The sequence below is a fragment of the Schistocerca nitens genome, chromosome 12 (assembly GCF_023898315.1).
Source record: "Schistocerca nitens isolate TAMUIC-IGC-003100 chromosome 12, iqSchNite1.1, whole genome shotgun sequence".
Classification (NCBI taxonomy): domain Eukaryota; kingdom Metazoa; phylum Arthropoda; class Insecta; order Orthoptera; family Acrididae; genus Schistocerca; species Schistocerca nitens.
Genome location: NC_064625.1, coordinates 41,707,075 through 41,731,808, shown reverse-complemented (window position 1 = coordinate 41,731,808; position 24,734 = coordinate 41,707,075). Strand labels below are relative to the sequence as shown.

Here is a 24,734-nt window from a genome sequence, read left to right as displayed (position 1 = left end):
AGATAGTTAGATTACACGAATCAGGTGAAGTAAACCGTAGTTTGATGGGAACTACTTGTTTACCAAAATCCATTAATAACTTTTTTATAAACTGCTTGTTATTCCTCTCACATTGTTTGCCATAAGTTTTGTGGAATAGGTTTTAACATACCCACTTTACACTACAGTGTAAAATGACATGTCTATTACTGCCGCTGGGTGTTGAACTACTGACGCAGTGCGTTTTTGATTGTTTTCTTTTCTTATAAGGCTGTCATTACGCAAGAAGTTACTGTACTACTTTTTCTGCCAAACTTCTGACAACACGTACTTTGTCTGCTCTGTCCTTTACTGTGTTACGCGGAAGATGCTCTGATGTACACTAGAAATTGATATACGGTGCCATAAAATAGGAATATGTTTTCATAGAAAATATCCCTACAAGACTACAGTAACTACAGGAGCTATTATACTTACTAGATTGCTCGAATCCGTTAATCTGTTATCACTAGCACCATTTTCTTCAAAGAGAATGTGTAAGAATAGCTCTTTACGTAAATTTAATATCTAATCTGATACACGTTCTCTTATCTGTTTAGGTGTGAACTTCCGTATCTCGCATCAATACCAATCTTTGCAGCAGAGAGACGTCAGTCTGAGCATTGCTTCGATCCTGTCGTGACGTCAAGAAATAGTCACCTGACTTGTTGTGGAAACTGATGGAGGCGTAGCCGCGTTGAGAGGGATTTGAAGTGCATTTTGTGTGAGGAACGTAAAGGTAAAGCAACAACATGGGGTCGTTATTTAGAAGCGAAGAAATGACTCTGTGTCAATTGTTTCTTCAAAGTGAAGCAGCCTATGCATGTGTTTCTGAATTGGGAGAACTAGGATTGGTCCAGTTTCGTGATGTAAGTATGAGACAAACTTACTGTTAATGTCATGTCTGTACGTTTTAATGTAGGGATTAATTTAATTAATTCGCGAAATCGATTTGGATTATAGAATTTTAGAAGTAATGTTATTGGCAGTGCCTTTTGAAGAATGTAGCATGGAGTATTTAAAGCTGAAGGATGCCGTAATCGAAGTAGTACTTTGCTTGTATTACTAAATGAAGAAACAGGAGGGGCCGTCGTTTACTAAGCCAGCCCCCCCCCCCCTCTTACTCGTTCCATTGCAAAGTCTGTTTCGTAGATGATATATTATTCGATTTACACCTTCTCGAATGACATTTCATCTGCTTAGTTTTTCTTTGAGGCTTGGCAGTTGTGATCGCCACTGTCGTGTGTAATTTTAGTTGTTTCCTTCCAAAAAATCCATATTTTTTTTATCAGTTGTTGGTGGAATGTTGAGATTTGTTAAAAAGTCAGAATTTGACATTTAAATTCATTGTGAGTAATTAATTAGAAATTAAGTTCTACAGTGAGCTGCGAGTGCAGATTATTGTACAAAAGTTCAGAGGTAACTGGTCGATGGATTTGAAGGTTCTGCCCTTCGGTGTCGTTACTGTACTCATGACGTCTTCCAATTGTTGCTAAACGAGAACTTCATTCATCGGGAACTTATTTAGTGTAATGGGAGGACAATAGGCCTACTTAATTTTCAGGAATTTTATACAACCACATGCTTCACTGTAGTGTGTTTTATAGAAAGTTATCATGATGTCTTGGCTACATACGTCTGATATTTCATTCACGATGTTCTGTTAGGTCTTTCTTTGTGCACAGACATTTCCTGGGGAATTGTGGCAGTAAAACCATTGTCTCCTACATCTCTTATTTTACTAGATAATTTTGACTAACTGCTGTAAACTTTGATCAATAAGATATCTAGGCGACATTTAATAAATTGTCAAATTCTATAGGAAAGAGATGTCAAATAAAAGGAAGGACAGTGTTTAAATGAGTAGCCATGAACATTAGGTATTTGGATATTTATTAATTAGGAAGTGGAAGTTTGGAGCTTTCAGCTTAAATTTCGTTCCAGCTCAAAACTGTGTGTGTGTGTGTGTGTGTGTGGGGGGGGGGGGGGGTACTAGATAAAGTAGGAAATGCAACGTACATTTGTTAGTTGATTGGTTGATATTGTTTTGGTCAGGTAGCAAAGAATTTGTTGGACAAATGTATGAAATTTTGGCAATATAGGAAGGGGGCACAATCACACTAGTAAAATTTTCAACTGAAGTCTTGCCATAGGGGGAGGTAGAGAAGAGGGTGGAGAACATGTTCTTTTTAAACTAAATTGGGAAACAGGCTGGAATATAAATGTGCTCTTGTGCAAATCATTCTCATCAGGATGTATTGCCATATCTAGATTGATTCTCTAATCACTTTTGGGTTAGTGTAGTAAGCTACTTCATATTACTGTGTGTAAAGAGAAATAAAATGTGAGCTGGGAAGTACATGTGCAGCAGTAAATAATATTTGGTAACATATGTTAGCAGTGTTATTTCTTTTTGTGACTCCGTGAAATTTGGATCTAGTAACTCACCTTTAAATGTTAATGCTAGATTAACTAGTTCCTGCAACATTAATTTGAGAAACATTATTGCTCATATTGCAACAAACTAAAGAACGGGATAGTGGGTGCACATTTGGAAGGAGGTGGATTCAAGTGCACATCCAGAAATAATGAAGGTTTTTGTGGTTTCTTAAGCTGAATGGTATGATGACTCCTTCGATGATGTAGCAAATTCGTGTCCCACTCATGTCCAGTTTGAGCTCCATTTATAATGACCTCAAGCAAGAGAGAGAATTGTAGTTATAGCTTAGAGAAACACACATTAAAAAGTAGGCAAAGGGTATTCTTCTTTCATGTAACTGCTTGTTTCTTTATGGGGAACAGGAATATCAATACTTTTATCTGGCATTTTCCCTTCCTTCCTTCCTTCCTTAAGAAAGCTGTGAGAAATAGTAAATAAAGGAAAATCAGTGCATGAAACATAGGGAAATTTCTGATTCCATGCACCTGCTCTGACCATCAAGATGGCAGAAACCCGCAACTCCAGCATATATAATGTGACCACCATAATATCACTACATACAAATGCGAAAAAAAATAAATATATGGACTGTTTCGCTCTAGCAATAAAATAAAACTAATGGGACATCTTTGGGAAGTAGGGGTTTAGGGCAGGGACAAGCTAAACATATGACAACACCAGTAATGGCACCATCCCTAAACAAATATCCATAAAATCAGCACAAATATGCTCAGTACAACATAAAAAAAAATTAAAACCATAGGAATCATACATTTCACTTACCTGTATAGCTGAAACAGTGCCCTCAATAACAAAAAACCTTCACAACTGGAAAATGCGGTACAGCATATTTCACGTGACCTTACGTAATGCAAGCAAAGCCCTCGATACTGGGAATCCCCCCACAATTCAAATACCTGGTATCATAAATTTCTTTTGACCTGCATAGTTCAAAGCCCTCGATATCTAAAACCCAGATGCAACTTGAGAACTGAAAACCCAGGAGCACTTCACCATATAAAATTCGCATAAACAACTATAAACACAAAACAAAAGCCTCCAAACAATTCCAATTTCCCAAACTATCCTCCCCAATCCATCCAGTACCACAAATAAACACAATACCCACATAAAAATAGAATGGAAAAATTAACAACATTCAAACCTTATGAGATAACAAGAAAAATACCAAACCAGTCCTCAGGAAACACAACTAAATAACTCCTCTACCCACCCCGAAAACTTCCAACACTAATAATACCTAATGCAGACACGAACTGATGACACCAAGACAAGAAATAAAACTAACACACTAATGAAGCCACACACTCTTTCAAATACAGTACAGCAGAAGAATCACACAAAGTTCAGTGACTCACTCCCACACACAGCACAACCATCTTCAAATGTGAACATCCAACTCAAGAGCACGCCACCACATGCAATAACGAGAAATCTACAAACATGATTCGACTTGAAAACACTGCGCCACCCCGATGTCATTTATTTACACCATGAATTGAAGCAGACAGATAACTTTCCTTGCCCCACAATATTTCTTGACTCTATTTACAAGCACATTTATTGCAAGTCACAGGTTTCAAATCTCCATTAATGTCTAAGCTCTGCAACTTTTGCTTTAAACATAATAGCTTGTTTTCTAGATGAAAATGTCGAAGTTGATGTATTTTTTGTGTTTTCATTCACTAATGGCTCATGACATTCTGTGGTAACTCTTCAGTGGGGAAGAAAATGTTCATGGCACATAAGTATGTAATGGTGTTGCCCTGCCCACTCTAAAAATTCTTGTAGACAGCCTCACAGTTCCCTTAATTGGCTGTAGGAAAGCTATTCACCATCACAAATCAAAATTGGTACTAAAATATTATAAAAAATAGAAAGTTTTAATGGTCAGCATATTGCCATATTTTTCATTGAAAAATGTATTGTAATTGAATACTAAGTCTCTTGTTCTGTTGTCATGAAAGACTGTAATTAGGATACGTATATCGTGTAAGTTATTGACTATCTTCTGTACACAGTTAAAGCTACAAGGAACTGTCAGTAGTTTAGTGTTTATTAATTTATTCCGTGTAATGATCAGTGTTTCTTTTTATTGCAGTTGAATCCTGACGTTAATGCATTTCAAAGGAAATTTGTCAATGAAGTCCGAAGATGTGACGAGATGGAGCGAAAACTGCGTTACTTGGAGAAAGAGATTCGGAAGGATGGCATTCCGATGTTGGACACGGGGGAGAGTCCAGAGGCTCCTCAGCCTAGGGAGATGATAGACTTGGAGGTTAGTAGAACTTTGCTGGAATCTGTAGCATTTGACTTAAAGCAATATTAGTTTGCAAAAAATTAAATAAATTTGAAACTGGCTTTGAGCTTTGTGTTAATCATCAGATGTCTGTCTTGCTAAACAAGTATATAAAGCACAAATTTGTATCCAAGATAGGTATGAACAACAGATGGAAACATAATAAAACTGTGTTATGACTATCAGCACAGGACCACTGTCACTAGAATCCATATAACCTGGGTGGTGAGAGGCATCATTCACACACACAAAATAAAAAATAAAAGAAATTGTAGAGGTCTTAAAAACAGTTTCTAATATATCGTGTAAAAATTCGGTTAGCACATATTTTCAGATTCTTCTTTTCCCTTAGTGTTTGTCCCACAGTGTAATGAGGTCCAACCTTTGGTTGTCTCCAGCTGGCTTAATCTTTTGCTTGTTCAGGGTGAAGACCTCCTATTTTGAGGTATATGCAGAGTTTACCAAGGCAACATTGCTTCAAACTTTTGTATATACATCTTCTATTTTAGGTGGGGAGTGGGACAATGGCTGGTCAGCATAACTCCTTCAGCTGTGTGTCTGTCTCTTATTCAAATGTGAACAGTTTCAGTGACACTGCTCAATCATAAGGACCCTCTATTGGCAAGAATTGGATGTATAACCAACTGTTCACTGCCTGTACTGCCATAATGGGATAAGTATCCGGAACCTGAGTTTCATGGTTATCCCCTGTTATGGCAATGAGCAAAGTTGGTTATAGGTCCAGTTTTTGCCAGTAGAGGGGTGTGATGACGGTGCAGCAAGTCACAGAAACAGTTTGCGTTTGAATAAAGAGATTTAAACAAATGGATGAAGGTGTTACCATTAATTACTATAATATTGATTTGGTGCACAAATAAGTAGTTAGTGTACTTTTGGTGGAAACCTGAGTTGTGCAGTTGTTTCTTAGTCTGCTCAAAGTACTTGTCTGTACCATCATAGATGGTTTTGCTTCATCATCTCAGTGATAAAGGTCACTCTGTATCACCTGTGAATTTAATACAGTATCAGGCCAGATGCCACCTAAACCTTATGCTTTCCATTACAGCAGATCATTTTTCTTTTTTTTTTTTTTTTTTTGTGTGTGTGTGTGTGTGTGTGTGTGTGTGTGTGTGTGTGTGTGTGTGTGTGTGTGGTTGCTGAGTGGCCTATTTTTGACTTAAATCGGTATGGGATCATTGTACTGTGGAGTACATTCATCACGAAAAAAATAACTGAGAACACTACTGTACTTGAACAAATTGTAGCAGTGTTGGTTTGTTGCAGGGAGTATCTAGTTTCAGATCACTACCAATTAGGTTGAAATTAATGTTACTACTTGAGAATATCAGGGTATTTACTTTTTTTATAGATTGTGTGAAACAAGAAGTTGGCATTCTTTTGTAATTAATTACTGCCCACTATGACTGCGTATAAAGAGGAATATTTGATACTAGTCATTGGCTTTAATCAGATGTAAGAGATGTGCTCATAAGTTTTTTCCTATTTGGTTAGGATTTTTTGATGCCATTTCTGTTGTAGGTATGAGTAATCAATGGGGAGTACAAAACTGTTGATTTACCTTACTATTGAAGTAACTATCGACACAACAGTGGGAGTTGTGAAACTGTGGAATGAAACTGCATCCTGTAATTGCCAACAGTGCCCTTTATTTTGAACTATCTCTGATAATTGTAATCAAAATAAAATTTTACTTTCCAATACTTTTGTCATTAAATCTTTCAAAACCTGCATTGTTATTAAAGATACGTGCCTCTTAAACATTTGTAACTCACCTCTGAGATTTCCTTTTCTGTATGACAGCACTGCTAAGTCTGTGTTCTGCAATATAAAAGCTACTTCCTGGATATAATTTTACACATTTCTTATTAAATCATTGCACCTTTGTTTTTGTACCCTCACATGATGCGAGCTCTTGCATAGTTGTAAATTCTACTCGGCTCATCAGTAATGAAGTAACTGTTGCTTTGTGATCAGTCAACATGTTACAACCAAGTCAGCTAACAGTATGGAACTGTTTCTTTCCCTAATTTGTGGTTTTGTGAGATTGGGGATGTTCATCTTCCACTCATGTTTTGCTACATGAACATTGTTTGGCTGTGATTAGTTCCCTATTTGTTCCAAAACTTTTTATTCCTGTTGGTGCTGTAGATGTCAGTACATTGTTGGGACTGAGAAAATGTCAGTCTACAAAGGAGATTAATTACAATACTCTTGTGTGACCTGTATTAGTATGTTGCTCAAGTGTTTGTCCTCTGTGCCCACACAGTCCCACTGGGTGGGTGCATACAAGTAGGTGCTTCTCATCCACAGGTGTGACCAACCTGTGCTTTCTCCTAACATTCCGGAATCCATCCCAAGTTTATCTCTGAGGAAAGAATTAATAACTTCAAAAGTTAGCATTTTTATATGTATCTACAGTACGTAACATTTTGACTGCTAATTGGCATTTTCAGATTTGCCAAATTGATAGTATAAGGAATCTTGAATGAATACTATAATCTGTAGCTGTTGTGAAACTTTGACTTAGTGGAACATGTACTGGATTAAGATTAAACATGGAATTTTGGCTTCTGTGGGGTCTATTCTTATGGAATAAACATCCTATTGCGACTTCCTGCCTCAGTCTAGTAGTTCAATGCTTCTACTACTATGCTACAAATTGATGGTGAAAATAAGGTGGAGGAATAACACTGCAAATTCTAGATTTAAATAGAATCTATATCCTTCCGTGTGTGTGTGTGTGTGTGTGTGTGTGTGTGTGTGTGTGTGTCAATTTATTGCCCTGAAAGGGAAATTTGTCCAACATGTAGCAACGTTTTCAGTGTTGTTGATGGCCTTATCAGTAACGCAACTGTGTGATGATTTGTTACATTTCATCCATCCATTACTTACTTTCCGTCAAGAATTTTTTAGAATTAAGTCAGGTGATGATCAGCAGGACTATATACTGGAGTTTGAAGGGCTCTCTGTTTACTCTCAGCATGTGGAATATAGGCAAGTGTATTATTGTAAGTAGTAAAAAAAATCATGATGAATCATTTGTGCCTTGTAATAAACTGACACATTACAAGGATCGCTCTCATAAGTTCATGGAGATAATGCTGTTGCCAGTGGTGGCAGGGATTCATTTCATTTTCATCTGGAATATTTTGTGAAATAGTGTACCAGGACACTGAATGTGGAGAATAGATTTGGAAGGCCAGCTTTTAGAGTATTGGGGTCAGGATCAGTCTGGTGCGAAGGCCACCATTACGCAAGCTGCGAGCATTGGGAGTTAGTGGCTATTAGGACCTGCGTTTGCTTGTTCTTTGTATTTGGAGGACTGACGTGATGGGGCCTTAGTGAAACTGAGATATTTTTGTCACAGTTATTACAATGCTGTCATTTATCATAAATGCAATAAAAAATAGATCTCATTCGAAGCCCTTTGAAAGTTTTCAAAAGAACGTTCTCAGGCTGCAAAGGAATTGAAAATTGTGAATTTAATACTCTTTTCCAAGAAGGCTCGAAAAAGGACAAAAATTACAGGGTTATATGTTTTGCTGTGGTTAAGAGGATACTGCATTGGCTGGTGAATAAAGAAATGTCCAAATGGGCCACAACTTACTGGAAAAAAGTTTAACAGCATTGTAATAAAAATTAATATGTGCCATAAAACATAATATTAAGGAACTGATGGCAGTGGAGCAGGAATTACACATTTATTGACTTAGGAAACGTAAATGTTACAGTTTCACTGGATAATATCTACATTAAAATTAAATATATTTCCACTTTGAAATTGTTATGCAGTATCTAAGATCAAAATCAGTTTACAGTTGAAATTATCCGCAAATATTAAAACTTTTGAAGGTATGAACAAGACTGTTCATAAATCCATTTGAAAATATACACAAGTGATTCTTATTTTGGGAGAATTGCTATTCAGATATGGGGTTGGTTATAAGGTCTAATTCAAGACAGTAGATGCTTCATGTAATTTAATGTGTCTGATGCAGAAGATAGGTTATATGTAAGTAGATAGATCTAAAAGTGAAACTGTTCGTGGAAAAATTAATAATCTACCAGAGTGAACCCCAATGCATTCCTTGAAAAGAGAGAGTATTGTCAAGTATTGCATGCATTATGCTTGTAAATAAAGGTGAGGTGTTAGTGAAGCAGAAATAACAAGCTGAAAAAATGAAACTGGACAAAATGTTTAGCTGGCCGCTGTGTATGAGCGGTTCTAGGTGCTTCAGTCCAGAACCGAGCTGCTGCTGCTGCTGTCGTCGCAGGTTTGAATCTTGCCTCTGGCATGGATGTGTGTGATGTCCTTCGGTTAAATATGTCTGCTTGTGTCTGTATATGTGTGGATGGATATGTGTGTGTGTGCGCGCGAGTGTATACCTGTCCTTTTTTCCCCCTAAGGTAAGTCTTTCCGCTCCCAGGATTGGAATGACTCCTTACCCTCTCCCTTAAAACCCACATCCTTTCGTCTTTCCCACTCCTTCCCCTATTTCCTGATGAGGCAACAGTTTGTTGCGAAAGCTTGAATATTGTGTGTGTGTTTGTGTTTGTTTGTGTGTCTATCGACCTGCCAGCGCTTTCGTTCGGTAAGTCACATCATCTTTGTTTTTACATATGTCCTTAGGTTAGTTAGATTTAAGTAGTTCTAAGTCTAGGGGACTGATGACCTCAGATGTTACGTCCCATAGTGCTTAGAGCCATTTTTGAACAAAATGTTTCTAGACTTGCTTTCGTAGTTAAAGCATGTGTACAAATAAATAAAATGCCTGGTAAGGAATTGTGTGTAGTGTAGCACTGTGTGGTTCATGAATGTGGGAGATGACATAGGCTGAAACTGACAGATGGATCTCTGGTGGCACATTTAATGTCAAGAATACAGAGACTCACAAATGAGGAGATATAGTAAGGAAGGGAGAATGGAGGAAAATTCATAGTTTGCTTGTACAAAGGCAGTTGCTGGGTAAGCCTCCTTTTGAGAACACCAGAAGAAATCATACACTTTACAAAACAAACAAAAAAAATGATCTTATGGCGATGATCTTGAAGAGTCACAGTTGGAATCGTCCTACTTGTACGAATACCTGGGTGTAACACTTCGTAAGTATATGAACTGGAATGATTACACAGACTGTCGTAGGTGAAGCAGGTGTTATACTTAGATTTATTGAATGAATGCTGAGGAAATGCAATGAGTCAACAAAGGGGATTGCATACAAATCACTCATGCGGCACATACTAGAATGATGCTCAAGTATGTGGGATCCATACCAAGTAGGACTAACAGGAGAGACTTAATGTATATAGAGAAGGTGAGCACATATGATCAAAGGTTTGTTTGTGCTGTGGGAGAATGTCTCAGGGAAGCTGAATGAACTGAACTGACAGATTCTTGAAGATAGACATAAAATATCCTAAGAAAGACTACTTACAAAGTTTCAAGGGGCTTTTAATGATGCTAGAAATACACACCACCACCCTGTGTATTACATGGGGATCGTGAGGACAAGATTAGAATAACTACAGCATGCACAGGGGGCTTGTCAACAATCATTTTTTCTGCACACCATATGTGAATGGAATAGGAAGAAACTCCAACTGGGGCAGTGGGATGTACCCTCCACCATGTGCTTCAGTGGTTTGCATAGTTACAGAAGACAAAAAAAATGTGGAAGGGCTTGGGTATGAGCAGAAGAATCAGGAGAGGTTGGTGGCAGTCCAGGTATCTGTGTAAACTCGCTTATCTGTAAAACAATACCAGCTGTCATACGATACGTACTGATGTAAAACAAAATGCTTTCTTTCCCCAGGGGGCTCGCCACTCTTTGGCGGGTTCGTGCTTGGCTACCACGGGGCCCCAGCCTTTGCAGTATCTTTTCCCTTCTGTGCGGTGTATCTGTTCTTTTGTTATTCTTTTTCCCCTCCCTTGGGAACATATCTGGGGTGTACTGGGAATGTTCCGCATCGTCTGTCGTTGACAAGGATACTCTCACCACTGTTTTTAGTTCCCTTTTCCTTTCTTTGTTTCCCTTCTCCTCTCATTCCTCTGCTTCGGTGTTTGAGAATCCTCTTTTTCTTCCTCCTTTCTGTGCCCTCCTGAAGGGCAGCCCACATGTCTGACATGTACCAGGTGACTGGATAACATGTATTTCCCAACCCTGGGTCAACAGGTAGGGTTTGCACGTACTCCCTAGTACAGGCCAGGCCCAGGGAGGGATGATTGCGTGAGCTGCAACCTCCCCAAATTGCCGATTCTTTCCCCTGTCAAGTGTTAGAGAGGTGTGACCTGAGGTGTGAACAGTCACTAAAGACCTTTCCAGCTGCACCACGGTTCCTCATGGTCTCACGTACTGAAGATGGTCAGTCATTTACCGTGGTAAATCTGTTTATTATTCAGAAATGTGTTGATGCAGTTGCGGTCCTGTGAAATCCTGCTCTTGTTTACGGAATGGCACTTTGCTTTTGGAGACAACTACTGATTCTCAAGCACAACTGCTTGCTGCCTTGCTTATCCATGGCTACCCTGTTCATGTTGAGGCCCATAGAACTCTTTATTTCTTTCCGTAGTGTGAATTACACTAGGCTGAAGATGGTCTGACTGAGGTTAAAATTCAATCTTGCCCCTCTGATCAGGGTGTCTTTGCTGTCCATTGGGTGAAGAAAAAGGTAGATTCCTCCTTAGTGCCCACTGGCACTTTTTTTCTCATCCTTGATGGAGTGGTGCTTCCATCCAAGATCAAAACAGGTCATCAAATAATCACAGTCCGACCGTACATTCCGAACCCGATGCACTGCTACCAGTGTCATTGTTTCAACCACACTAGATCGTCTTATTGATATCCAGCCAAATGTGTAACCTGTGGTAGTGATGTGCATGAGGGTGATTGTATGCCTCCTTCTCCCCACCTTAATGACAATCCACTCACTGTAATGGACTTTGAGGGTGACAAATTACCTGAGAAGGTCAAGGTGATGGTCTACCGCCATGACGTAAAGCCATATATCACTCCCCCAATGCTGTGCCTTAAGTGCTGGAAGTTCAGCCATATGTCTTCCTGCTGTACTTCCAGCATCACCTGTTGGGGTTTTGGATGTCCTTCACTTCCCAATACTCCCTGTGCCTCGCCTCCCATCTGTGTCAGCTGCGGGGAGCACCATTCACCTTGTCCGCCAGACTGCAGGATTCTCCAGAAAGAAAGAAAAACAGTGGAATAAAAGACCCTGGACCGACATACCTACACTGAGGCAAAGAGAAAATATGAAAGGCTACATCCTGTGCATATGACGTCAACCTGTGCCGCAGCTACGACAACGGTTCTACCGTCTTCCGTTCCGCCATGTACAGTTGGCTCTGAACTGTCAGACTCCACCTGTCCCCTTGGTGGTGGTGGTGGTGGTGGTGGTGGTGGTGGTGGTGGTGGTGGTGGTGGTGTGGGGGGCACTTCCCTCCCTGTTGCTCTTGCACAACCTACTTCAGGAGTAACACCCCTCACACCCAACTATCGAGGATGTCAGTCCCCACTTCTCAGTCGGAGATGTGTAAGTCTTCTTCGGCCCCTCTCGTCACGAAGGGATCCCTTGGGCCACTCACTTCCCAGGTTCCTACCAGTGGCAAAGCTGACACCAGCCAGTGGCTGAAGCAACCACATGTAGCTGGTTGTAGGGCTTCACGGTCCTCCTCAGTCCCTGAGACTGAATCAGTGAAGCCCTCCCAGCCGGAAAAACCTAAGGAGCAGTGAGAGAAACCTAAAAATAAAAAGACCCCCCCCCCCCCCCAAGAACTAAGGCACTCCAGTGGCACCCACTCCACCACTACCTACAAGCTCTGTGTCTGACGATGAGGTGGAGATTCTGGTATCTGCTGAGGACCTAGATCTTGATGGGCCCTCAGACAAAATGGATGTCGATCGCACAGGTAATTATCTGGTGGCAGCGGGTGACCCTGCTGTGCAGACTGCCTCATTGAGTGTTCCATGGCTTCCTAGTCTTACTATCATGTAAACCTCCAGTGGAATTGTGGCAGTTTTTTACACCAGCTGGCTGAGTTACAGCAACTATTAAGCTTTACACCTGCTTTCTGCATTGCTCTCGAGGAAACCGGGTTCCCAGCAAAACGGATCCCTGCCCTCCATGGCTATAAGGGATATTACAGGAACCGTAGCGACTATAATAGTGTCAGGTGGAGTTTGTGTCTATGTCCTGAACTCAGTATGTAGTGAGCCTGTGCCCCTTCAAATCCCACTTGAAGCTGTGGCTGCCAGGATAAGGACGCAGGAAACAACTGTGTACAACATACATCTTTCTCCAGATGGTGCAGTACCCTTGAGTGTATTGGCTGCACTGATTGATCAACTCCCTAAACCTTTCCTACTTTCGGGAGATTTTAATGCCCATAACCCTTTGTGTGGTGGCGTAATGCTTACTGGCAGAGGTAGGGAGGTCGAAAATTTACTGTCACAACTCGACCTCTGCCTCTTAAATACAGGTGCCCCCACACATTTCATTGTGGCACACGACACATATTCGGCCATTGATTTGTCGGTTTGCAGTCCTGGCCTTCTCCCATCTATCCATTGGAGATCACATGACGACCTGTGTGATAGTGACCACTTCTCCGTCTTCCTGTCACTCCCCTGGTGTCATGCCCACGGACGGCTACCCGGATGGGCTTTAAACAAGGCAGACTGGGAAGCCTTCACCACTGAATCTCCCGCACATGGTGCCATCAATGTTGTCGTTGAGCAGGTCATTAAAAGGATCGTTTCCACTGCGGAAAAAATTATCCCACATTCTTTAGGGTGCCCCCAGATGCCAACACGTGGTTGCCATCTTTTTTTACTTACGTAAAGCGTACGATGCGACCTGGCGACAACATATCCTTGCCAGATTGTATGAGTTGGGCCTCCGGGGCCCGCTCCTGATTTTTATCCAAAACTTCCTGTCGCTCCGTACTTTCTGTGTCCAAGTCGGTGCCTCCCATAGATCCCCCCCCCCCCCCCCTCCTGTATCCAGCAGAATGGTGTTCTGCAGGGTGTACACCTAGGCCACAGATTCCTCTAGGCATTTTGCATAGCCCTAAGGACTCCATTAACCCTGCAACTCTCCGCAATCACTTCCTCTCGATTCATGACTTGTACCGGGGCCATGAACTGGTTTAGTCTGATGGCTTGATGGCTGATGGTCATGTAAGATTTGTGTATGTTCATGGAGGACATATTGAACAGAACTCCTTGCTAGGTGGCTGTGCAGAGCTGTGGGCCATACATTGTGATCTTGAGCACATCCGCTTAAGCCCTGAAGAGTCATTTCTCCTGTGTACGGACTCCTTGAGTAGCCTACAAGCTATCAACCAGTGCTACCTTCCCCATCCTTTGGTAGCATCCATTCAGGAGTCCATCTTTGCCGTGGAACGGTTCCGTCGTTCCGTGGTGTTTGTGTGGATCCCACGACATGTTGGAATCCCAGGCAATGAACTTGCCGACAGGCTGGACAAACAGGCTATGTGGAAACTGCTTCTAGAGGTAGGCATCTCTGAAACTGACCTGCATTGTGTCTTAAACCACAGGGGTTTTTCTGCTTTGGGAGGTGGAATGGCATAACAGTATGCACAAGAAACTGTGTCATTAAGGAGACAATGAATGTGTGGAAGCCTTCCATGCGGTCCTCTCGCAGGGAATCAGTTGGCCTTTGCCGGCTCCACATTGGCCATACGTGGCTTTTGCATGGTTACCTCCTCCGTTGCGAGGACCCACCTCAGTGTCGCTGTGGCTCACAAATGACTGTCGTCCACCTCTCACTGGACTACCCACTTCTAGCCACTCTGTGGCGGTGTTTTAACTTTCCCAGCACCCTGCCTTCGGGTGTTGGGCGACAATGCCTCAACAGCAGCTTTAGTTTTACATTTTATTCGTGAGGGTGGATTTTGCATTTGATCTAAATTTTAGCTCATGTCATTTGTCCCTCTGTGTCCTCCACCCAAGTGCTTTTAGAGTGGAGGTTTTCATGTGTTGCAGAGTGGCTGGCTTCTCCTTTTTCTCCTCATGGTCAGCCAGCCATGGTAATCTGCTGTCTTGTTTTAATATCTTGTACATGTTTCTTGTGTCTCTCATTTTCTTGTCCGATTTTGTCCATTTCAGTATTTGTTACCGTTCTATCATTATTGTGGTTTTCTCCTTTCTTCCATCTGTGTTTGTGCCAACCTCCGATGGTTGTCTGGGATCAAGATCCATTCCCCAATTCCTGGCCTGACAGTAGCAGACGGTCATCGTGGACCCTATTGCTATCTCCAGCACCTTGAGCCATCATTTTAGGACATTTCGAGCTCTTCCCACTATGACCCTGCCTTTCTCCATCGGAAACAAGTGGATTAGGCTCGGGCAATATCCTTCTCTTCTCCGAATCGTGAGTGCTACAATGCCTCCTTTACTATAAGGGAGCTGGATCATGCTGAGTTCATCCCGATCCTCTGCTCCAGGCCCAGACGCTGTCCACATTCAGATGTTGCAGCACCTTTCTCTTGCAGGCAAGCATTTTCTGCTTAACACGTACCGCATCTGTGCAGAGGGCACATTTCCTGGACATTGGCGTGAAGACATTGCCATGCCCATACCTAAGCCCGGTGGGGACAAAAACTTTCCTTGTAGCTACTGCCCCACCTCTCTTGCCAGCTGTGTTTGCAAGGTGATGGAACGTAGGATTCTTGCCTTGCTTATGTGGTGGCTCGAGTCTCTCAATTTATTGACGAATGCACAATGTGGATTTCGAGCACAGCTTTCTGCAGTTGACCATCTCGTTACTTTGTCCACCCATGTCATGAATGGTTTACTGTGGAAATCCCAGACTGTGGCTGTGGTTTTTGATTTGGAGAAGGCCTACCTGCTGGAGAAACGGTATCCTCTGTACTCTTTACATGTGGGGCTTCCGTGACTGCCTGCCCTGTCTCTTTCAGGAATGTTTAAAAGACAGAGTTTTCAAGTTGTGTGTTGGTTCTGCCTTGTTGGACACCTTTATCCAGGAAAACTGTGTGCTTCAGGGTTCCATCCTGAGCGTCATCCTATTTGCTATCATCATTAATCCTATAATGGCCTGTCTCCTGCCAGTCAACCCCGGTGCCCATTTTGTTGACTATTTTGCCATCTATTGCAGTTCTCCATGGACCTGTCTCATTGAGCAGTGATGTTTTGATCATTTTTACTCCTGGAGCCTCGACAGTGGCTTTCGCTTTTCCACTAACAAAACCGTCTGCATGAATTCCTGGTAATGCCATTGGTTTCTCCCCCCATCTTTACATCTTGGGCCTGTTGCCCTTCCGTTAATTGAAACTATGAAATTTCTGGGGCTTGTGCTCGATGGGAAACACTCTTGGTCCTCTCATGTGTCTTGCCTGGCAGCCCACTGTATGCAGTTCCTCAATGTCCTACGTGTCCTCAGTGGTACTCCCTGAGGTGCCAATCGAACCACCCTCCTCCATTTGTACCAGTCCCTTGCCCATTCGAAACTCGACTATAGGTGATTTGTTTAAGCATCTGCACATCCATCCCTCTTATGCCGTCTTAACACTATCCACGATCGTGGCATTCATTTGGTCACTGGCACCTTTTACACTAGCCCAGTTGAGTGTATGTGTGCTGAAGCTGCTGTAGTACCACTGTCGTACTGCCGCGACTTCCTCCTCAGCAAGTATGCATACTGTTTCTGCCACGCGTAGCCACCCATTCTATGCCTCCTTCTTTGATGTTTTCTTTGGTCACCAGTATGGGGCGCTTCCCTCTTCCCTGTTACGTCCTGGCGTCCACTTACGGCACTTGCTACGGTGGCTTATCTTCACAATACCTATGACTTTTCCGGTGTGTGTGACCCGTTCACCACCTCAGTTTTGTGAAGTGGCCCATGTTAACTTTGGCCTTCATTCACTTCCTGAGGACACTACTCCAACCTCACTCTATCGCCTTCAGTTTCATGACCTTCACGATAGTACCTTTGTGTACACTGATGGCTCGTGGACTGACTGTGGGGTCGGGTGTGCCTTTGTCATTGACATCCATGTCTTTTGATATCTGCTTCCGACACACTTCTCAGTATTTACAGTTGAGCTCTTTGGCCTATATCAGGCCACGGAGTACATCCGGCGTCACAACCTTTTCAATTGTGTCCTCTGCTCAGACTTGCTCAGCACCCTTCAAAGTCTAGGTGCGCTGTACACCGTCCATTCCTTAGTGCAGCAGGTCCAGGAAAACTCACTTGCTCACTCTTGGTGGAATCAGTGTGATGCTTCTGTGGGTTCCTGCCAGGAAATGAGGCTGCTGACACTGCTGCCAAGGCTGCAGTGCTCGTACCTCAGTCTGCTAGTTCCTTTGTTCTCTTCGATGATCTCTGTGTTGCCGTCTCTCAGAAGGTGGTGTTCCTTTGGCATCGCCGATGTTTCTCCCTTCACAGGAATAAGCTCTGGCTTATTAAGCCTCTCCCAGCGGCTTGGACGGCCTCCTCGCGACCCTCCTGCTGGGAGGAGGTCATTTTAACTAGGCTTCGTATTGGGCACTGCCTTTTTAGCCATCGTCATTTGATAAGTGGCACTCCCCCACCACTTTGTGCACAACTTTTAACTGTCTGCCACTTTCCTACAGAATGTACATTTTTACCTGTTTACATTCCCACCTAGGTTTGTTGTCTGAGTTATTGGTGGTTTTAGTAAATGACGTGCAGGCTGTCGACCGTGTTTTACTTTTCATGTGCCAAAACAATATGGCTAATGCCATTTAATTATTAGTTTTGGACCTCTGTTTCTATTGGTGTCTTTGGTAGCCCTTTCTCCATGTCCCTGTTTTTAGCTGCCTTCTCTCGTGTTGGTTGGGATTGACGTTTAGTCATTTTTTAACTCCTCTCTGTCTGTGTGTTTTGACTTGCGTGCATATGACCCTAGTTGCTTTTTTGTGCCCTGAAGTAAAACAAAACCAAATTTAAGCCATCACGCATTGCTCTCTACACAGCCAAATGCGTTTCACTCAGCATCTATCTGCAGCACTACATTATTTACAGTAATCTCTGTTTCTTTAGAAGTGTCTTTACACTGACAATATACCATGGGGGCCCATCCATTATAAACTTTCTACTACATACATACCAGCCCATTCTTTTAAACTTGAGCCATATTTTCTCTACATGCTCCTGCCCTGTGCTGGAAGTTTCAAATTCCTCAATGAGATGTGATACTACTGATTTTTTTATCTAGTTTACTGAAATTCCATATCTTTCTGCTTGATTTAGTTGCCCTTTGTACTTTGTTGGTAGTTTCTGGAGAAGGCGAGATGCCTTATCACGCCCACCACTAACAAAACTGTAATTTTCACAATTAATTGTTGGATGATGAAAGTCTACACCAATGATCACAATGTGATTGGGGAACTTATGTACAAGTGAACCGAGGTTTTCCCTAAAGTTCTTGATTACATCAAGAGATGAGCTCGTGGACAAAAGAAGGATCCAGTTTTTATGTCCACCCCTGATACTGAGTCTTGTCCAATCAATCTCACATGCATCTTCAATGTCTATCTTGGTGGATTTGAGTTTGTCTGCTGTGACAAATACAGCACCTCCACTTCCCATTTGTGTATCCTTTTGATATGCATTTAAATTTGCCCCAAAAATCTCAGTGCTATCAATTTCAGGTTGCAACCAGCTTTCTGTACCTAGTTGTTGTTGTGGTCTTCAGTCCTGAGACTGGTTTGATGCAGCTCTCCATGCTACTCTATCCTGTGCAAGCTTCATCTCCCAATACGTACTGCAGCCTACATCCTTCTGAATCTGTTTAGTGTATTCATCTCTTGGTGTCCCTCTACGATTTTTACCCCCCACGCTGCCCTCCAATACTAAATTGGTGATCCCTTGATGCCTCAAAACATGTCCTACCAACCGATCCCTTCTTCTAGTCAAGTTGTGCCGCAAACTCCTTTTCTCCCCAATTTTATTTAATACCTCCTCATTAGTTATATGATCTACCCACCTAATCTTCAGCATTCTTATGTAGCACCACATTTCGAAACCTTCTATTCTCTTCTTCTCCAATTTTTCTTCTTTAGAAACACTTTCCTTGCTATTGCCAGTCTACATTTTATATCCTCTCTACTTCGACCATCATCAGTTACTTTGCTCCCCAAATAGCAAAACTCCTTTACTACTTTAAGTGTCTCATTTCCTAATCTAATTCCCTCAGCATCACTTGACTTAATTCGACTACATTCCATTATCCTCGTTTTGCTTTTGTTGTTGTTCATCTTATATCCTCCCTTCAAGACACTGTCCATTCCGTTCAACTGCTCTTCCAAGTCCTTTGCTGTCTCTGACAGAATTACAATGTCATCGGACCTCCAATCAATTTGTCTATAATAAATCATACAATCACCATTGATCTTTATTTTACAGTTGCCATTGCCGACTTTGGCCCATAAAAACAGGTACTTATCAGCATTTAACTTCTTCTTCCTTCTCGTAGTCAAAACAAATGGCATGCTTGGAACAAAAGTACCATAAGGCTGTTTAGCCAACAGTCCTGTAGTCTCAGCAATACTCCATGTCTTCCAAGCCAAAATGTTAGCATCAAGAAATGCTTCAAGGCCACCATAATCTGCCGAAGGCCATCCTAGGAAATGGCCTCACGGTGAGGGAGGTCTCCTTATCAGGGTGATTATATTTGGCAATTAAGTTATTGTTATGCTTTTGTTATTCGGGTGGTTAGCTGTGTTATTTCTTCTCCATGGATTTTAATACCTACTCTGAATTTTTCTTTTGTTTCCTTTACTGCTTCCTCAATATACAGATTGAATAACATCAGGGAGAGGCTACAACCCTGTCTCACTCCCTTCCCAACCACTGCTTCCCTTTCATGCCCCTCGACTCTTAAAACTGCCATCTGCTGTACAAATTGTAAATAGCCTTTCGCTCCCTGTATTTTACCCCTGCCACCTTCAGAATTTGAAAGAGAATATTCCAATCAACATTGTCAAAAGCTTTCTCTAAGCCTACAAATGCTAGAAACGTAGGTTTGCCTTTCCTTAATCTTTCTTCTAAGATAAGTTGTAAGGTCAGCATTGCCTCACGTGTTCAAACATTTCTACAGAATCCAAACTGATCTTCCCCGAGGTCGGCTTCTACCAGTTTTTCCATTCGTCTGTACAGAATTCGCGTTAGTATTTTGCAGCCGTGGCTTATTAAACTGATAGTTCGGTAATTTTCACATCTGTCAACACCTGCTTTCTTTGGTATTGGAATTATTATATTCTTCTTTAAGTCTGAGGTTATTTCGCCTGTCTCATACATTTTGCTCACTAGATGGTAGAGTTTTGTCATGACTGGCTCTCCCAAGGCTGTCAGTAGTTCTAATGGAAAGTTGTCTACTCCTGGGACCTTGTTTCGACTTAGGTCTTTCAGTGCGCTGTCAAACTCTCTACACAGTATCATATCTCCCATTTCATCTTCATCTACATCCTCTTCCATTTCCATAATATTGTCCTCGAGAACATCGCCCTTGTATAGTCCCTCTATAGTCCCTGTATAGTCTGTACCTAGTGTTAAGTGAATTTCACTGATTTTTAGGAGTGCTTCAACTCTGGCACTTTGTAGTGAATGCTTTGGCAGTTTACCATAGGATTTTAATACTCTCATTTGTGGAGGCCATTTTATTCGATCTCAAACTGATGATCTCGGTTTCCTACAGCTATCGTTATTTGAGTTGGATGGAGAGTTGCGTAATTTAAAAAACGCCTGTGTGTGGTGCACACCTAGCCCATTTAGGGGGACTGTATAGGTATCAGCTCTATGCTGCAAGTCCAGGAAGCCACAGCCTAGCTTGCCACAGAACTGTCAGTCTCTGGTTCAGCCCTTCCACTTAACTTGGAACCAAAGGGTCACGATCAGTCCTGGGAACAATGCTGTAAATTGTGAGCTTCATTGAAACTCCATGTGCAAGGCAGGTCTTCTCATCCTTCTGTCAGTCCCTGGAATGATAAAAGTATGATCTCGAAGCCAGGAGAACGGGAATCATTTTTTTCCAACGTGTGCTACAATTTGCTGTTGGTTGCAATCTGTTCTCTCAGTGGCTGCTGGAATAGCATCTTCAACATTTCGAAATTAGGCCCCAGGCACAAATACTGGGTGCAAGTGCACCTGATGTCTTTTCCTGTCCTTGCTGCCATTTCCCTAAGGGGTACCATCATTTACTGTCTCTTTGAACTGCCGACATTTAATAGACCCCTTGCTTCCTCTTGACACCAGACAAAATAAATTTCCCCAAAACAGGTGAAGTGAGTCTCACTGGCTCAGTTTGTAATAGAGAGCACCTCAAGCTTATTGGTTAGAGGGGTCACTACAATGCCCTGAGTCCTCCCTGGTCCCTGACCATCCTGCACAGGATGTCTAAATCTATCATTGACACGGCACTTGCAGTCAGGTGGACAAGCAATGACAGATCAGGTACCTCTGGTACCATTATCACAGGTACACGACTCTCGGGAGATCTTCCAACACACCGATTTGCTGCAGCTGCCAACTTTCTTTGAAAGTTATTTTGATAATCCCTGATGATATTTCTGCATATGGTTTCAAATGGTTTAGCAGTAAACAAGTTAAAATCTTATAAGCTGTGTTAACTAGGGATATTCCCTTATAGTTTCTGAAGTCTTCCCTGTCAACTTTTTCATGTATTGGGAGTCTTAATGATGGTCTGTTTTCTAGACACTGTGTGTGTGTGTGTGTGTGTGTGTGTGTGTGTGTGTCAGGTGATACAAACATGTATGCAGTGCATCTCCAGCATGTTTTAGTATTTAAGTGGGAATTTCATCATTCCCAGCTGCATTGTCAATTTTTGGGTTGTTTGCTACTTTCTGCCACCTCTTGGTTCAGGAATTTGGTCATTAGCAGGGCTGCTGCTTTAATTTATAATGAAGAAAATAGAAGAGTGCCAGTCTGTCGTTAAGGTCACCTTGTGAGAGGCACATGTGGAAATTTTCCCCACATTAGAAATGTAGCAGCAAAAGTTATTGAAGTAAACAAAATATTGTTCCTCAGGCAGGGGAGAAGGATAGGTTGCAGAAGTTTAAAAAGGGATGGCAGATTTCCTCCTCCTGAGGTAGGACCAGTTAATCACAAAAACCAGTGTGAGCTATAGTGCCACAAAAGAAAATTTAATTGCTTGAAAGTAATCAGGGTAATTAAGAAAAACTTAGTGATTTGAGGGAAAATTACACAGTGGACTTTTCCTGAATTTTCATAGCCAAGCAGAAATGGAAATGGATAAATGAGGGGATAAATTGACCAGTGTGGGGTCAAGTTTTACAGAAAATGGTTTAAATGTATGGAATTAATTGAGATAACTAAGAAAAACTTAATTAACAATTTGAGACAAAATTGAAATATTTCACAAACAGCTGCAAGTGTCAAAAAATCCACCTCTTTGAGGTGTAGCTCTTTTACAGTGGTGTGATAGTTAACTGTCAGTAAAGAAAACTGAAATGTCAAATGCTTTGTGAAATGATGGGTCCAGAAGTAACAAAAATCAGAGAAACGTATGTCATGCCTTTGAATGATGCTCAAAATCGTGTTCAGTGAATAAGGTGCTGATTGAAAATTTAAAATCCAATATGTAACTCAGAATCTTAGAGTTCTAAAGATTACTATAATCTGGTGGATTATGTAGAATATGCAGTTTGATTTGTTCTGCATAATTTGTCTGTAGACTGTGCAGTCTCATTCGTTGCACATGATTTTGAGCTTCATTCAAAGGCACTTGAAATGTTTCTTTAATAATAAACTGCTTATCCTTATTACTGATGCTGTCAGTGTTTGAGGACTTTCATATTTCAGTTCAGTGTGTTTCTTTTGAAACCATGTTTGAAGACGCTTTAATAGTTTTTACCACATTTCAGGCAACATTTGAAAAGCTGGAGAATGAGCTGAGTGAAGTGAATCAGAATGCAGAGGCTCTGAAGCGGAACTTCCTTGAACTCACAGAATTGAAGCACATCTTGAGGAAGACCCAAGTGTTCTTCGATGAGGTAAAATGCAATTTTTGATGTTTTCATTCCTTATACTTTCAAAAAATAAACCTTATTTCCATAGCCAGAACATTTTTAAATTTTCAAAAGTCTGCAAAATTTATAATGTTTCATGTTTGAGAATATTTGGGTCACTATACTCAGATAAGTTCAAAATGGTGTTGTTCCAGACATATAAGATAGTGTTTTTAGTTTAGGATTTCTCAAGTTATTGGGTGCTGAAAATGGGTAATTTTGGATGGTTTAATATAAGAATGGGACATGCCATAGGATTTGCAGACTGTGAAATTGAGGGATTATGTAATGAAAGGGCTTGGCTTAAAGTGGTGAGTCTTTCTTGTTGTTGACAAATATGGCTGCATGCAGCTCAGTATGCTAGAGCTTACGTGAGGCATGTTAATAATGTTACATTAGAAGTTCCCAGAAATTCATAAAATGTTATCAGATAAGTGTTCGGGAGAGAGAGATAAAGCAGTAAGGATTATGCATCTCGACAGGTTCTGGGATTACAGGGATTAGGCAGTCAACATTGACACTAACATTTTCACAAAGATTATACTGTCATTTTGTAATGAAAGCTTCTTTCATTTGAACTTGGATCACACGGTGCTATATTGTGATAAGCAAAGAACAAAGGGCTAAGCTTAAAGGTTTTAAATCACTTTGATAGTAAATATTAGAATGACAACTGACAAACACAGCAGTATTTTTCTTTAAATTCTGTAAAACAGGCTCAGTTATCGAATGTTGTAAATACAAACAGTAATTTCAATTTATGGCTTAAGCAGGAATATTCAGTAACATGTAATATTCTGTCAATTTGTACTGAGGTTTTTATCACAGGTCTATGCCTCTTCAGTAATAAATCATTTTTTTACTTGTTGTTCTATTAATTGAATGTGTGTAACTTAATTCCTGTTTGTGTAAAGGATTCTTCAAATAACAAAATATTGCATGACACCTTATTTGAATACTAACACTTCAGTGTCTTCTGTGACTGATGAATTTAACTGGGGAGAAATAAAGTTTATCTTGTTCAATTGAGTGTTGCAGCAGATAAGGTTTGTGCTGTGATTGTTTCATTAATTGAAGGATGTTGAAGACCCTATTCTGATGTTTATTTGATAGAAATTTAGTTATACAAAAATGTTAAGCCCTTCAAATCTAGAAGTGGCATTCTGTGGAAATCCTTATCTGCTGCAACTACTAGCCGTATATTTGATAAAGATCTCAATTACAGGTGTGTTATGTTTTAACAAATTGCCTGGCAGATAACCCATTGTAGCGAGATGAGCTGTTACCCCAGAATGTCTCAGTATTGCGTGGTGACTTCAGAATTTTTTTCTATAATCTTGTAGAGTCCAAACGTGGAACTCACTCACAATACAGTGATCCAGCTCACATCACAGCCCTGTTTTGTATTGTGTGTTGTCGTTTTAGTGAATGTCGCAGTTCGATCCATGTATTGAAAAGCATTCATGGTATTTGGAAATGGAGTATGTCCACTTTGCATTTGTACAACCTAGTTTTATATTTGAGAGACTGCCAGCACAGAGTTCATTAGAGATAGAGATAGAAATATCCTTGTTTAAAACACAGTTGCAGCTTGTGTTTACTTACAGAGATAGACTTTAAGAATTTACCAGTTTTTGAGATTTGACAACCTGGAAATATTTTAATTCCTAATTTTTGTGTGCATTTTACTTTTTGATGAATGCCTCAAAGCTGAAAATTTTGAAGGAAGGATGAACTCTGGTGCTGGCAGTGTCTTTTGTACTTAATGTTCAGAGTGCTTGCATATACGTTGTTTAACTCCTTGTTTTGTAAAGTTGACTACTGTGGAATATCGGTGCAGATTGTAGTGCAGTATTAAAATACTCACCCTTTA

General features: G+C 41.1%; 1 protein-coding gene across 4 annotated transcripts in view; it reads left to right on the top strand.

Annotated features, from left to right (window-relative positions):
* Window positions 1-618: 618 nt before the first annotated feature.
* Window positions 619-24,734, top strand: part of LOC126215350 (V-type proton ATPase 116 kDa subunit a 1) — a 124,967-nt gene continuing 100,851 nt past the window's right edge. For 3 of the 4 annotated variants that reach the window (XM_049942037.1, XM_049942039.1, XM_049942038.1), the window contains exons 1-3: window positions 620-887; window positions 4,581-4,757; window positions 22,718-22,846. In XM_049942037.1, coding sequence (XP_049797994.1) covers window positions 771-887; window positions 4,581-4,757; window positions 22,718-22,846 — 423 coding nt within the window. In that variant the 5' untranslated portion in view covers window positions 620-770. Of the gene's footprint in view, window positions 888-4,580; window positions 4,758-22,717; window positions 22,847-24,734 lie in introns of all 4 variants that reach the window. The other variant, XM_049942036.1, reaches the window with a different exon arrangement.